This window comes from Dreissena polymorpha, chromosome 1, assembly GCF_020536995.1.
Source record: "Dreissena polymorpha isolate Duluth1 chromosome 1, UMN_Dpol_1.0, whole genome shotgun sequence".
Lineage (NCBI taxonomy): Eukaryota > Metazoa > Mollusca > Bivalvia > Myida > Dreissenidae > Dreissena > Dreissena polymorpha.
Genome location: NC_068355.1, coordinates 53,026,632 through 53,043,554, shown reverse-complemented (window position 1 = coordinate 53,043,554; position 16,923 = coordinate 53,026,632). Strand labels below are relative to the sequence as shown.

The 16,923-nt window shown below is 35.5% G+C and overlaps 1 protein-coding gene across 2 annotated transcripts in view; it reads right to left on the bottom strand.

Moving 5' to 3' along the window:
• The window catches only part of LOC127881001 (sodium- and chloride-dependent GABA transporter ine-like), a 66,628-nt gene that overhangs the window by 42,595 nt on the left and 7,110 nt on the right, over positions 1 to 16,923 (bottom strand). For both annotated transcript variants that reach the window (XR_008049856.1, XM_052428569.1), the window contains exon 2: positions 8,706 to 8,840. Coding sequence is in view for 1 of the 2 variants with exons in the window: in XM_052428569.1 (XP_052284529.1) it covers positions 8,706 to 8,840 (135 nt within the window). In the remaining variant the exon portion in view is untranslated. The remainder of the gene's footprint in view (positions 1 to 8,705; positions 8,841 to 16,923) is intronic.

Sequence of the window (16,923 nt, the reverse complement as noted above, 5' to 3'; positions counted from 1 at the left end):
TACGATAAAAAATTTGGGTACGAAAATTTTGGGTAGGAAAAAAAATTTGGTACGAAAAATTTTTGCATACGAAACATTTTTGGTACGAAAAAAAGTTTAGGGGTACGGGGAAGTAGTACCCGTGGGTAACTTAACCCATTGAGCGAAACTGGGAGGCGGGTCACATTCTTGTTCATTAAGTATGGCAATACCTTCATGATGATTCTCGATAGTAGGTATGAGCACATAGCCGGACCATGTGAGCTCAATCGTATGAGCACTTGACTATCCAAGTTCGCCCACGAACATATGGATAAGTTAACTAATAGCGAAATGACCTTATAAATGTATCTGCTGAAATCTAACAATCGAACGAAATATCAAACATGGTATGTACACTTAGGTGGTTGTGTAATTTCTGTTCGAATATCGTATTCAATATGTAGTGCCCGCACTTGAGTTTGTTGCCTTGTTTGAGTCTATACGCGCCTAGGCTGCACCCAGTCTGCACCCAGTCTGTGTATTTGTGTTTTTCCAAGGTAATGAGTTACCTCCGCGCTGAGGCTGCATAATGTTGGGACCCGGAGTGTGTCCAGCACTCCTACCTTATAAGATTAGATTGACATCAGTTGGGACGAATTTTGAATGATAGCTGCAATTTCCAGCTATTTGTTTTGTACTGAAATACTTTTTAATTTTTTATATGGTCAAATGCTGCGGGGGGGGATGAGATTATCCGGAAAAAACACCTGTCTGGAATGGTGACCACAAAACGGACAAAATATAACATTGCGCCGGGAGCGGGAATCGAACCGGTGTCGTAAAGGTGAAAAAGCGAACGTCCTTACCACTGCGCTAGCAGGACGAACAATTACGCACAGAAATGTTGTTATATCTATATATCATAGCCGTGCAGCGTTTACAATTTGCAGGTTCGAAATTGTTCGCATTCTTTAGTTTTGTGATCACGTAAAAAGTTAATATTACATGTTTTTATTCGCAATTTATTTACTAAATCGAGAACAAATATCAAACAAAATAAAGAAAATATATAGTTGTTTCATTGGTCCATAAAAATAAAATGGATGTAAAATTACTAATTTTAAATTAACGTTCTGATACACTTATTGAATCTGTTTCCCCAGGATATGCTGTTCTATTAATATTTACCTTTATCAACACGAACGACAACTCTGCTAGGAGAATGTTATCAATGAAAATCAACGAGCAATCTCCTATGCAGTGGCGAATGCCAAGGGAAGTAACTGAAAAATCGAGTTATCTCAATCCGACTGGCTCGGTCTTTTACATAGGTCCCCATTGTGAAGAATTTTTTTACTGGTTATCAAACCTTAGACGACGCTGTTCCAGCATCGTCAAAAATATGCCTACGCCTGTAACATAAAATATGTTCAGGGTTCCAACTGTTGATGGCCATTGTTGCAAATGGCAATAAAATAAAAAATGATGGCGAAAAATTTTCACAAATGGTGTTGTTGTTTTTTTCATCCACTTTTTTTTTTTTTTAATATTGCCTTAATATGACAGAAAAACCCGTTTACCAGCCGCATTACGGCAGTTGTTATGCAATAGATCTCCATGATGTAAGCGATACTGCTGAACACATTGAAGCATGCTGACTGACAACCATGTAGTATAACAACTTTTTTGATATAGGTGAAGTGTTTGTCATGCTATACGAAGCAGATTAAGGAATGTTAGATTGACAATAATATCAATCAACAAAATTTGTGTTTAGCAAAATGTGTGTGATTAAAGGCAATAATTAAAGGTTTTGCACTGATTAGTGCTTAATAAATGTGACATAATTTTTCTGTTTCAATCGTCAAAATGGAAAGTTCAGAATGTACAAAGCCTAGTAAAAAGTGAATGAAGATTCTTTTGATAATGAGATTTCTAAAAAAATTAAAAAACTAAAAATTCATCACAAATTAATTGCTATTATATTAATATATTTCATTTTTTGTTTTTAGATCACCATAAAGCTATGGTGTACGAACTGGTCCAAAACTATTCTAAACCGTCCCGGACGGTTTATAAACCGTCCTGGATGGTTTGTAAACTGTCCCGGACAGACGGTTTATGAAAGTTTAGGACCGTTCGTGCGCATAAACCATCCGGGACGGTTCAAACTGTCCGATACGGTATTATTGCTGGAGTAGGGTTACAATAGAGCTTAACTTTGGAAGTTTTAGGAGCGTAATGTAATATCGTTGTCATCTGGAGCGACGCTATTTTTCTCGAACAAAACATGACTTTCATAATATTCAATCAATCATTGCTGCCAAACATGTCAGAGTTAAAAATGAATATTTTAAGTACTCGAAATAAATGTATTTGCCCGCAAAGTATTTCTGACATAGGTAACGAATTTCATCTTTTAAAGTGCATTTTTTGATACATATAAGGAAGCAGCTTTTAAACCAAACAGGTTTAATAGACTGAATAATACTTTTTCAAGTAAGCAATTGACAAAAATACCACAAGAAAAGCCGGAGATTGAAAATGTTCTGAATTAGTTAAAGAAATACTGTTTTTTTTATTGACTCATCTTCAAAACCTATGCCGTACTATAATTTACACCAAAATTATGTAACTGTCCGATACAGTTTAGTAAACCGTCCCGGACAGTTTACAAACTGTCACGGACGGTTTAGAATAGTTTTGGACCAGTTCGTACACCATAGAAAGCATCCCATCTGTGACATATATAAGCTTCTTGTTAAATGTACAGTTATGAAATTTAAACTTGTTTAATTTGCTGTCAGGGACTACCCTACAGGCAGAGCGATAATTTCGCTCTTACGCCCGTGATCTCGCCCTACGAGCCCAGAAGATTAAGTCGCCCAATTTTTTGAGTAAACAATACCGGTAAAGCGAAAATCAAGCAGCCCAATTATTTTTGCTAAGGCATGCTACTGCCCGCAAGCGATTCACCCCCCACCCCACGCACGGATCATTAATTGACCGTGACAAAGCAGTCCCTTAATATTATTGGTTGTTATAACAACACACTCGTGCTTCTTGGCGTGTGCCGCAAGTTGTCTAATGATAATGTAATTGGAATAACAGTTCATTTTTTATACTAAAAAGTCATTATACTACACATAAACATTGAGAAACACATTTCCTCTATTAAGTATAAATTATCCCAGTAAAATTAAATTGCTACGTCATGACCTTGAACATTGCAAATGGTGGTCGTATTGTATATAACATTCAACCCGCGTTCAATTCAAAGCTGGCGATTCAAATTACAAGTAATGGTGATTTAATAATGGAGACAGCATTAACTGGATTTATCAAACATTTGATAAGGTTTGTGAAACCAGATAACAACAAGGAAAATTTGGATTATTAAAGTGAAACAGGTAAGGCATTCTTAAGTGTACATATTTCGGATATGTATAGTATTCGGATAAACAGTAATAGATATACTAGATGTTCCATGCATTAAGATTGTGTTTTGTTACAAAAGCAGTCATAGGGATGATGATAATGACGATAAATATGTGATGAAAAGGTGCTACCAGTACATTAAATGTGTTAAATGACTTAAATGTGTTATGATGAAGTAGATTTTAGTGACAATTTATTGTTTTTACAAATAAACATAGTATAATGATATAAATAATAAAAGTTGTGAAATGAACATGTTTTGTTTTTGATATTGTTCACACAAACTAAGGCTTCATGAAAAGTCCCAAAAAGTGCCTGTCAACCGGAAAGGCTGATGGAAAAGTTAGCCTGTCCGGACGAAAATTCACTTGACCGAAAAGCGCAAGTTTATAACTGAAGAATTAAGTAAAGTTTAACTCATATTTATTGCAATGTGCAGCCAGTGTATAAGTACACTCGATAAAGTAAAACAAAACACTTGCGTGTTCTAGTGATTAGTGTATGATGGACAACAGCTTTAAATTCTAGTCAGACTCAAAACAAAATAACATAGCACAATTGGTGTTGCCTTTTTCATCCTGAAAGTCATCAAAATCACAATCAGAGTCTTCGTCACACAGTTTTGCAATGTCATTGTCCATGGTATAATGAGGCTGCTGCATGGTTGCATTCTCAGGCACAGACTTGACAATACTTAGTTTTTATTCGATCACCACAAAAGCTGACGATGTTAATGGGGCATCTGTACATTTACTGTCTGTCTTTTTCCTTCATGTGTAGTTTTTTGTTACAACCTTTGTAATTGGAATTGGATATATGGTAATATGTCTGACCAATGAAATTGACGTTTCGAAAAAACAACAAAGGGAGAGCACTCTTAAGAACTAGTGTTAGAGTTAATGTTCTTAATGACAAAAAGGTTCGAAATGCGCACAAGCAAATCAAGGACGACATTTCTGATTGAATGGTGTTTTTCGTTTACAGAGAGTCTCTGGTACTAGTACGACAATTTATGCATATGCATTAAGCCCTGTTTTCCCAAAATGAAGCTTAAATAATATTTTTTATTAATGATTAAAAAAAAACACATCTGGACCTGTGCTTTAAGACACACTCTTTATAAATTTGAATGGGTTGTGTTCATTTAAAGCTTGCAATATAAAAAGCTATAACATAATTTTTTTAACTGAGTTGCGTCTAAACTTATACAAAAGCAAACACCTACAATGCCTTCAGCGCTTTGATCTTTTTTTACCCTTTCAGGCATAGTTACGCATAATCCCAACTCAATCAATTCCCCAATACATCCGTATATACCAGACTAAATTATTGCATACTAACTGTATTTTCCCATCACTGTTTATTACCGGATAATCCCATATATTCCATTTTAAAAATCATATTCTGATAAATATTGATGATAAAAGTGCTCACAAATTTCATTAACAGAAACATTGGTCATTTTTATTAAGTATCAAATTTATTTAAGCATATGACTATTTAAAGATTCGATGAAATCAGGTTTTTTTTCACTGCACATGCATAATCTCATGACTTGCTGTTCCCGATTTGATACAACAATAAATACGCCGACAATAGACGTTGTACATGTCAACATAATTTTCACACACTTTTTATTGAATCAAAGAAATACACTATACATGAAGCTCTGTTCATTTCAAGCTAGCTTTTATTTAAGTGGCTCAAACATTAAATAATGGTAGAGTGTTTCGCATTATAAATTAAATTATGCTCATTAAAAAAATCAACATTACATTTATAGCGGTGTGTAAATAATTCAACAATATTTTTTTTAAAGCTTTATGAATCAAATAAATGGTGTGACCATAGTATGCATGAAATGCACAATTTCCACAAGAATTACACCCGGATGCCATAATCTTCCAAGTAACTTGCCGAGATTTAATCGTTGACATGTACACCGTAGGGACCGACAGGTCTGGTAGAAAACACACTATCACAAAATCAAGCACTTATCGCAATTACGTCACTCTTCGTATGCATGATTTTACACCAGATATTGACTGTCTACGAGTGCTGTCACTCATGCAAAGCGTGCGCTCTCATTGGCCAATATAGATTTTCCAATTAATCAACGCTCTGCCTTTAGTTAGGAAACTCTTAAAATATTCGGCGAAGTTGATATCGCTTTGATCTTTAGAAGGGCTAGGTGCAGAAAAATACACTTATCGGTAAATTCCAAGCGCCCTTCTGGCTCTGATTTCGAAATTCAAGCACCCCTGTGAGGGACCGTTAAATTTCCAGTGGAAAGCACTGGTTGCTAGGGCTACATTGAAGTTTGATCAGGATACATTTAAATTCACATGAAATGTATTTGCTACATGAAATAAACTGTTAAGACTTGGTAAGGAGGCTACCTCAGTAGTCATCACACATACAAATGTAATGTATAGCTCAGCCTACATTGATAACATCCAACTATTTGGACAGAGTATTCAAAAACATACCTATCCAACTACCTGTATATGAGCCTATCTCTGGGAAAACAGGGCTTAATGCTTGTGCCTGTCATCCAAGATTAGCCTATGTAGTCTGCACTGGCTATTCAAGGAAGACATTTCCTGCTTTAATGGAATTTTTCCCTAAAAAGTAATAGAACTGGTAAAGAATAACTACATCAATTAAAACAAATAATTCTGACCATTTATGACGATAAATGTGTTGAGAATTTCAAAAACTGTACATTCTCCATTTTAGAAGTGTAAAGTCAACAGTGCATTATGGGACAGCAGTTTCATAGGGCACTGTTCAGATTTTATTGTAACAACCAATGGATGAGTGAGTTTAAATTAGATTGAATGCAATAGGAAACAAAGCAAGGTTTCATTGCGTCATCCTCAGTCATGAAAAAAAACGTGCTTCCAGGGCATTTCCTATAAATTGCGCGAAAATGAAAGTAAATTTCTGTAAACATTTACCTAACGTTTAGAAGGATCTATTTGTCTTGATAGCTTAATTATTTTCTCTTTGCCTCTTCATTTTCAATTACATTTTAGCAGACAATATTTAAATGAATATTGTCTACAAATAACAATGATTTGAAACATGTATTGAAAACTTGTCAAAGCTGTCAATGATTAAAAAGATCGATAGCATATGCATGAAATGCAAACTATGTTCACACCTGTATTGCAATGAACAATAGATAATCACACTTATACTGTCAAATTCTCCAGTAATGGTTAGTCTCTAATTGATTATAATTGAGCCATTATACAATCAGCACATCGGACGCCGCCATATTTGAATGCCAAAAAAATGCTCTAGACCAAAATGGAAGGTTGTAGAAAAAATGGGAGTCAAGACCCACCCACGTTATATTGGATTCAGTATTATAACTGAGCGCATTATATTGGAGTTTCAGTGTAGGTAAATTTCTATCATAAGAATTTAAGATAAGTAAGACAGTATTGAATAATGAAAGTAAACCTATGTGAAGGTCAGCCGATCACTATCAACGGAGAATGTAGCAGTATTAGCCTTAACATAGCAAACCGTCGATGCCTTTCATGGAGGATATTAACATCAATATTATGGGTCCTTACATTTATTAATGCATAGTTTAGATAACAATTTATTAAATATTACAAACTTGCTGTTGATAGAAAGTCACAGCTGTTGGGATATGACTTGTATCGAATAACAGAATTAAATTTATTGATAAAATATTAAAATGACACGTTAAAGTCACCAAAAATTTATTCAATGTGAGGACAGTTTTTATGTAATAATATATTAATGATTGGGAATCGACATTGGTTATGTAGATAAGTTTTGATTTAGAAAACACAAAGACAGTTTTTATGTTATAATATAATTATATTTATAACAGGATATTATGCATCTGTCGCACAGGTGGTTAGCGTGTGGCTATGATATTAATTAGTGAAAACATCATTTTGGATGATAAATAATCATTTTATAACGAACAATCAACTTTTCTGAAAAAAAATCACTATCAAATATATATATTACAAGGTATCCAACTCAAAATCATTCAAAAATGGGGTGCATCGCTTTGAACAGCCATAACTTCATCAATAGTGCAGCGATTTTCACGATCTCGGTCTTATTCACCGCAGAAATGAATTTCCTTTCTGGATATGTACATGTCTTTCAATATTTTTACAAATTCTGGGTAAACTTTTAAGAAATAACACGATACACAACTTGCATGACATACTTGACGTTGATCAGACAGGATTAATGAATGAAATCTTCACAGAGTAAAGGGCATTTTCCCTGCAAAGTTTAGGACCTCGATACCATTATTCAATAAATATGAAAAAACATTCTTACCGTGCTTGCCTTTGCATTATGCATCAAAATTAACTGTCCAGCGCTGTTTGAAACCTTTGTTTACATACATTTCAACTAACCGACATTTTAAACACAGGAGTGATTTCATTGGTCCATTGCGTAGGTGTGTCTTTACACCTTAAGCTTTCATTCATTAATCCTGTCTGATCGCTGTAAAGTAGGTCACACGAGTTGTGTATCGTGTTATTTCTTAAAATTTGACCCAGCATTTGTTAAAATATAACAAGATATATACATATCCAGAAAGGATATTCATTTCTGTGTTGAATACGACCAAGATCATGAAAATCGCTGCACAACTGATGACGTTATGGCTGTTCAAAGCGATGCACTCTGTATTCGGCGGATTTTGAGTTGGATACCTTGTTATATATATATTTGATAGTGAAATATTTTTTTCAGAAAAGTAGATTTTTCATTAAAATATGATTATTTATCATTCAAAATGATAATTTCACTAATAAATATCATAGCCACACACTAACCACGTGTGATCTGTAGTGGATCACAAAGTACTATATTTAGTAGCCATGTGGTGATTTGTGGTTTTGACTATAAATAAGTGCCATGTTTTATGTACTTCAGTTAACCTCATTTTGAACAATAGCTTGTATCAGAACCTTTTGACTTACAGCTGAATTCATAAAATTGAAACTGATAATTGTTATTTAAGACTTTGAAATTATATTATTTGGAAACTTTGCATAAAAATTCAATAACATCTTAACATAATTATTATTCAAGCAGAATTATAATGAAATTAAGATTACAAACGACTTTGTTCTGAATTGAATTATTGAGTTGTCATATATTTGGAGTTATTGTGTTATGGTAACGACTTACGCCACAAAAATGCATTTAGCCCAGTCTTCCAAGAATGGGGCTGCTATATATCCATAAAACACTCGCTTTTCACTGACCACTTGCACCCTGAATGACTTTACCTTTGAATAGAGGACACAGTCTCCCAATGGCCCCTATTGGCCCCTGCTGCGTGAACTGACCCACTGCCATCTCCATGTAAAGCAGAGGGATACCACACAGGGTCAGCATAATCAGGAATGGGATCAGGAAAGCCCCTACAACAGAACAGGGGCCAGTCTTAGAAAATATCGTATGACAGAAAAATAAGAGGTTAAATTGTCCTTTAAACAAAATAAATGCTTAAAAATAGTAACATTGCTGAAATAAAGGTCATGAGAAAGATACCATGGATATGAATGCATAGAAATAGAGTGAGGGTCACACTTCCATCTGTACCCTTTGGGTCAAAGTTTACATTAATCACTAATCACAAACCCATGGAATCAATTTTCAACAACACGAAACTAATCCAATCTGCCCGACTTGAAATGTGGCGATTGAAGTTGCTTACATACAACTTCACAGTAAAATATCGCCCAGGGAATCAAATGATACCTGATTACTGCTCAAGACACACAATGACAGGAAATAACATAGAAAGTTTTATAGAGGATAACGTAATCTTCTTGGCAATTTCTGCAGTACCAGATTCAATGACATTAGGGGATATAGCCACGGCCACCAGCAGAGATGAAATATTACGATCTGTCTTTCATGCAATAGCAAACAACGCTTGGCATAAACAATCGACGCAAAACAAACCCGTTTATCAGCTATGGCTGATGAAGAGACCATGGGATGAAGTATCAATTGATTTTTGCGGTCCTTTTCGGAATGGCGATTATGCAATGGTAGTTATATGTGATTAATGCCGATTCCCAGTTGTCCAACTTATCAGACATGTATAAGTGCATACAGTGGTCTCTCGACTGGAGACAATATTCGCTATGATGGGGATTCAAAGCATAGTAAAGTCGGACAATATAGCGCTGTTTAACAGCCAAAATTTCAAAAAATTTGCAAACCAAAAATGAACAAGAGCTGTTTGTAAAACTTGCATGCCCCCATATGGGCTGTCAGTTGTAGTGGCAGCCATTGTGTGAATACGTTTTTTGTCACTGTGACCTTGACCTTTGACCTAGTGACCTGAAAATCAATAGGGGTCATCTGCAAGTAATGATAAATGTACATATGAAGTTTCATGATCCTAGGCCTAAGTATTCTTGAGTTATCACCCGGAAACCATTTTACTGTTTTGAGTCACTGTGACCTTGACCTTTGACCTAGTGACCTGAAAATCAATAGGGGTCATCTGCCAGTCATGATCAATGTACGTATGAAGTTTCATGATCCTAAGCAGGTTGTTTTTTTGGCCCTGATTTTATAGCCAAAATTAGGCTACATTCTCAATCGCAAAAAGTATACTTTTTTCTTAACCAAATGTTCAATTTTCCAAGTATAAAAAGGGCACATAATTCTGTCAAAATGCAGGGCAGAGTTATCTAACTTTGCCTGCCCAGTCCCCTCGTGATAGAAAGTAAGTTTACCAAGTTTGAATGCAATAGCTTTGATACTTTATGAGAAAAGTGGACCTAAACACAAAACTTAACCGGACGCCAACGCCAAGGTGATGACAATAGCTCATAACTTTTTTTTAAATGACCTTGACCTTTGACCTAGTGACTTGAAAATCAATAGGGGTCATCTGCGAGTCATGATCAATGTACCTATGAAGTTTCATGATCCTAGGCAAAAGCGTTCTTGAGTTATCATCCGGAAACCATTTAACTATTTCAGGTCACCGTGACCTTGACCTTTGACCTGTTATCCTGAAAATCAAAAGGGGTCATCTTTGAGTCATGATCAATGTACATATGAAGTTTCATGCTCATAGGCATAAGCATTCTTGAGTTATCATCCGGAAACCATTTTACTATTTCGGGTCACTGTGACCTTGACCTTTGTCCTGAAAATCAATAATGGTCATCTGCGAGTCATGATAAATGTACCTATGAAGTTTCATGATCCTAGGCATAAGCGTTATTGAGTTATCATCCGGAAACCATTTTACTATTACGGGTCACTGTGACCTTGACCTTTGACCTAGTGACCTCAAAATCAATAGGGGTCATCTGCGAGTCATGATCAATGTACCTATGAAGTTTCATGATCCTAGGCCTAAGCGTTCTTGAGTTATCATCCGGAAACCATCTGGTGGAAGGACGGACCGACAGATGGACCGACTGACCGACATGTGCAAAACAATATACCCCCTCTACTTCCAAGGGGGGCATAAATATGGATTTCAACATCACAGAGTAACACCGTTGCAGCTACTATCCTATGGTCTAGTTTAAGCCTCTTGTGAAAGCTTTGAAAATGACCGGTACAGAAGGAATACAGATAAGACAAGGTCTGAGCAACTTCCTTATGACTAACCAAAGCATATCCTAGCACAAGCCGCTCACCAGCAGAAATCATGTTTGGAAGGAAACTTAAAACTAAAATTCTGATTTTCAGAGCACCAGAAAACGATGAGCATGTCCAAAAAAGGGACTCATTTGCAACAAGAGCTGTGTTCGTGAAACACAATGCCCCCTACTGCGCCGCTTTGAAGCCATATATTTGATGTTTGACCCTGAAGGATGACCTTGACCTTTAACCACTCAAAATGTGCAGCTACATGAGATACACATGCGTGCCAAATATCAAGATGCTATCTTAAATATTGCAATATTTGACCTTTGACCTTGAAGGATAACCTTGACCTTTCACCACTCATAATGTGAAGGTCCATGAGATACACATGCATGCCAAATATCAAGTTGCTATCTTCAATATTGAAAATGTTTGACCTTTGACCTTGACCTTGAAGGATGACCTTGACTTTGACATTTCACCACTCAAAATGTGCAGCTCCATGAGATACACATGCATGCCAAATATCAAGTTGCTATCTTCAATATTGCAAAATTTGACCTTTGACCTTAAAGGATGACCTTGACCCTTCACCACTCAAAATGTGCAGCTCCATGAGATATGCATGAATACCAAATATTGAGTTGCTATTTTCAATATTGCAATATTTGACCTTTGACCTTGACTTTAAAGGATGACCTTGACCTTTCACCACTTAAAATGTGCAGCTCCATGAGATACACATGCATGCAAAATATCAAGTTGCTATCTTCAATATTGCAAAAGTAATGGGCAATGTTAAAGTTTTCGGACGGACGGACAGACTGACTTACGAACAGACAGACGGACTGACGGACAGTTCAAAAACTATATGCCTCCCTTCGAATGCATAAATAAGTTATGGCAAATGTTAGTTTTCGTACGGACGGACGGATGCCATATATTTGAAATTTGACCTTGAAGGATGACCTTGACCTTTAACAATGTGCAGCTCCATGAGATACACATGCATGCAAAATATCAAGTTGCTATCTTCAATAGTGAAAAAGTTATGGCCAATGTTAAAGTTTTTGGACTGACGGACAGACACCTTATATTTGACATATGACTTTAAAAGATGACCTTGACTTTCACCTTTCACCACTCAAAATGTGCAGCTCCATGAGATACACATGCATGCCAAATACCATGTTGCTATCTTCAATATTGAAAATGTTATGGCCAATGTTAAAGTTTTCAGACGGACGGACAGAAGCCATATATAAGACATTTGACCTTGAAGGATGACCTTGACCTTTCACCACTCAAAATGTGCAGCTTTATGAGATGCACATGCATGCCAAATATCAAGTTCCTATCTTCAATATTGAAAAATTAATGACCTTTAAAGTTTTCGGACAGACGGACAGACAGACTGACATACTGACGGACAGTTCAACTGCTGTATGCCACCCTAACAGGGGCATAAAAAGCAATCAAAAAATGAAATGCAGATATCAAACGAAAATCAACAAGAGATGTGTTCGTCAGAAACACAATGCCCCCTATTTCGCCGCTTTGAAATATAAAAAAATATTATTTTTTTACCTTTGACCTTGAAGGATGACCTTTTACCTTGAACTTCCACCACTCAAAATGTGCAGCTTCATGAGAACGCCGCTTTGAAATTATTTTTTATATTTTTTTTACCTTTGACCTTGAAGTATGACCTTGACCTTGAACTTCCACCACTCAAAATGTGCAGCTTCATGAGATACACATGCATGCCAAATATCAAGTTTCTATCTTCAATAATGCAAAAGTTATGGCCAATGTTAAAGTTTTTTTCCGGATAGACTGACAAACACACATACTGACATACTGACAGACAGTTCAACTGCTATATGCCACCCTACCAAGGCATAAAAATGTCACGAATCAGCGTAGGCCATATAGTCTTAATGAGTCTTAACCCCTCCATAAACAGGATATGCCACTTAATTCTATGCCTGGCAAAGTTTTTAAAAAGAACGGTTCAACAATCACAGTAGAACATCAAGAAAAACTGTTTCGCCTGTACGCATCACATTTCAAGCCAGTTCAAACAGATGTCCATGCCGCAACAGATTATAATTGCAGAACAACGCCTTCCCGACCACAACAGTCTCAGAGGGAGAATCGCCAACCGCTATGATGTGTTGCTGAGAAAATTTTTAATGCATATGTCTGTTGAATTAATGCATTTTACTTGGTTATTATTAAAATAATTAATTTTGTGAAGAGTGCTTTAACATCAGTTTGACTGAGGCCACAATAATGCCTTAGTTAAACAGTGTTTTTTTACATGATTAAATTAACCGTTTTTCCAGAAGAAATCAACCGCATAATAATGTCAAAGTTAAACAGTGATATTTCACCTAAAATTAATGATCGCGTTTCCAGGCACCTCATGCATTCCAGTCAATGAGTCAGTCAGCATAACAGACATGTAGTAACATGGTGTACATAAACTTTCATAACAATTACCCCTTCATTTAGGGGAGGAATGGCATGGCATTTCCAATCAGTAATTTGTCAGTTTACAAACATTTGTGAAACAAACATCCTGGTGGATGAACATTTTCCGAGGCACTTAGGCAGGAAATGTCATTTAAACAACAGCTTGCTTGAACTGTTTGAATGTTTTGTTAGTAGTTGATTTGATAGTTGTATTATAGTTTGTATGTTATATCCCGTTATTTGAAAATAGTTGAATTACAATTCAAGGAAATAAAAATAAAGCAATTAATAGCCGTATCTCATATCTTGTAACACAATGTGTTGATAAATAGTGTAACCATCTGAAATTTGACAATTGTTTAATGAGAAAGCAACATAATCAATTATATCATGCATCACTATATTTGTTCATTTTGTTGAACTTCTATCTTAAAAGAAAGGAGGGATGTACATGTAATGGTCAGCAATGTCTGATAAGTTCTCCCTACTGGCACACTCAGCGAATAGAAGCTGGCAGTATTTAGTATGCATGTATTGATGTTAGTAAGTTGCTCTTTGATAGAGCTAGTGAATAAACGAATAAAAATATATCCCTCTTGGGTCTTGCGTTCAAACCATCCCTTTGAGGGTCGAGACATTAACAATTATAAATAAAGAAACATTACCCTCGCCATGTAAACCTTTCTTCAACTCGTTGGATGCACTATAAGTACACAATCACACTTAAATATTATTCTCTATATCATTATTATGATAACCATACATCTACCATTAAATACAGTCATTCAACCAGTTTACAATCACCCGGCAAAAAACGTTAATTCTTTTGACCACAATAATTTTTTTCGGGATTTAGTGTCAATGAGAGTAGATGTAAAAATAAAGGGTAAAATTTATTTTGTATGATAACAGGTTAGGCTAGACAGCATATGCAGTTTTTTGTCAAAAATAGCCAATTAAAGTTCACCCAATTAAAAATCATTCAACTTACAGAATTAGTATTTCAAAACATTTTCATGGCATTTGTTTTCAATCAGCAAAAAGTTTATTTGAAAATAATAAAGCCTTCTATATCCATATACACATTTCAAAACATAACTCATTCAATCAGTTCCGGTTAACTTTTTGCGGCATTTATCCCCCCTGTAAGCATAATACAAAAGCTTTCTTGCTAGAACTTTGTTAATTTATTGCTTTACCTAATGTCAAAATGTATACTAATGTATGCTACCTTAGACACGTATCATTTTGTTTTTATTGGGGCATTATGGAAAATTAAATACTTAATTGGAACTGCTGATTATTCGGAACTGGTTGAAAAACTGTACTGTGTGTTATATAACATTATACTGAAAAAGTCTACTGTATGTGTTAATTTACCTATGCAATAACATGCTTTCCTTAAACAAGAATATCAGTGAAACTGATGGATGCTCCCTGATGATGTCAATCTATGTGTTAATAACCACCTAAAAAATCTATTATTAGCCTCGGTGACCTTGACCTCATTAAAAGGTAGAGGTCCATGCAAGGTACCTGCATGGCAAATATGAAAGAGATTGGTAAAGAATTGAAGGTGCTATGAGAAACTGTAACAAAAGTGTGACGGACAAATCTATTATTAGCCTTGGTGACCTTGACCCCGGTGACCTCAAACCTCCTCAAAAGGTAGAGGTCCATGCAAGGTACATACATGCCAAATATGAAAGAGATCGGTAAAGTATTGAAGGTGCTATGAGAAAATGTAACAAAAGTGTGACGGAAAAATCTAGTATTAGACTCGGTGACCTTGACCCCAGTGACCTCAAACCTCATCAAAAGGTAGAAGTCCATGCAAGGTACCTACATGCCAAATATGAAAGAGATCGGTAAAGTAATGAAGGTGCTATGAGAAACTGTAACAAAAATGTGATGGAAAAATCTATTATTAGCCTCGGTGACCTTGACCCCAATGACCTCAAACCTCATAAAAAGGTAGAGTTCCATGCAAGGTACCTACGCGCAAAATATGAAAGAGATCGGTAAAATATTGAAGGTGCTTTGAGAAACTGTAACAAAGTGTGACGGACAAATCTATTATTAGCCTAGGTGACCTTGACCCCAAACCTCATCAAAAGGTAGAGGTCCATGCAAGGTACCTACATGCCAAATATGAAAGAGATCGGTAAAGTATTGAAGGTGCTATGAGAAACTGTAATAAAAGTGTGACGGACGGAAGGAAGAAAGTAAGGAACTACAAACTGGCAACTATATGCTCCACCTAAAATATTTCGGGGAGCATAAAAACAGCTGTTATCCCTTGGTGCAATAACAAGGTGCCTGTACCACGTGACTTTTTCGGCTATGTGTGGGACAATCGGATATCAACAACCCATCGCTTTAGGTAACATTTTTGATAATTTCTTCATTAATTCAAAACCATTTTCAAAAAAACAAAGACGAGAGCCGATCATTGTCAAAATACACAACTGTGTTGAGTTTGAGCAACATTAATTTAGTATTTTTTTTCCAAAAAGTGCAACCACGCGTTTGAAAGACACGAATTAAAATGCTATGTGTGGTATATTTTTTATTAAATCAACAAAAACATTCATTATAATATTGTCGATAGTTTAAAAAATAGGGCGGGCATTGTAATTCTTCATAGCGAAGCTACATACATTGTATGTTTGCACAAATACTTCTGATTCGGAGTGTGTGCTTAAAAATGCAATAATGCTATGTGTGGGACACGTTTTTGAAATGCTATGAGTGGTATACAAACTAAACTAGAGAATCGAAAGATTGACATAAACATCATAAACACATAAACATGTGGTTTTGATAATTAACTTGCCGCAAAACACCTTCCGTGTGGTTTGATGGTGTTCATTTAATTCTAACACAGCTTCGCCCCTTAAAGCGTTACAAATCCTTCGACTAATCCTTGTCAAGTCTGAAAAACAACAGAAGTAAAACCCATTTTAAAGCAAGCGCTTTTACTTTCTTTGTCATTCATTTATAAAAAAAGGACTGAATTTAATAATCAGGCAGAAATATCAATCATGATATTTATTTAAAGACAATAAGTCAAAAAAAGAAAATATTTTAGTTCAACATAACGTGTCTGTTAAAAAGACCATTGGTTGGATAACAATTACGCAGTGTATTTTATTAAAAATTTATGTTCAATTAAACATAAATTGTCTAAACATTACACAATTACTTCAGTATTCCATCACGTAACATTTGGTTAATTTGATATACTTGCAGTACAGACTGAAGTATATGTTTTAGATTCTTACAAAACTGTGTTCAGATTAAATGCAGAACTGACGGGAAAATTCTTGCATACCACACATAGCATTTCAAAAATGTGTCCCACACATAGCATTATTGCATTTTTATACAAAGACTCCGAAT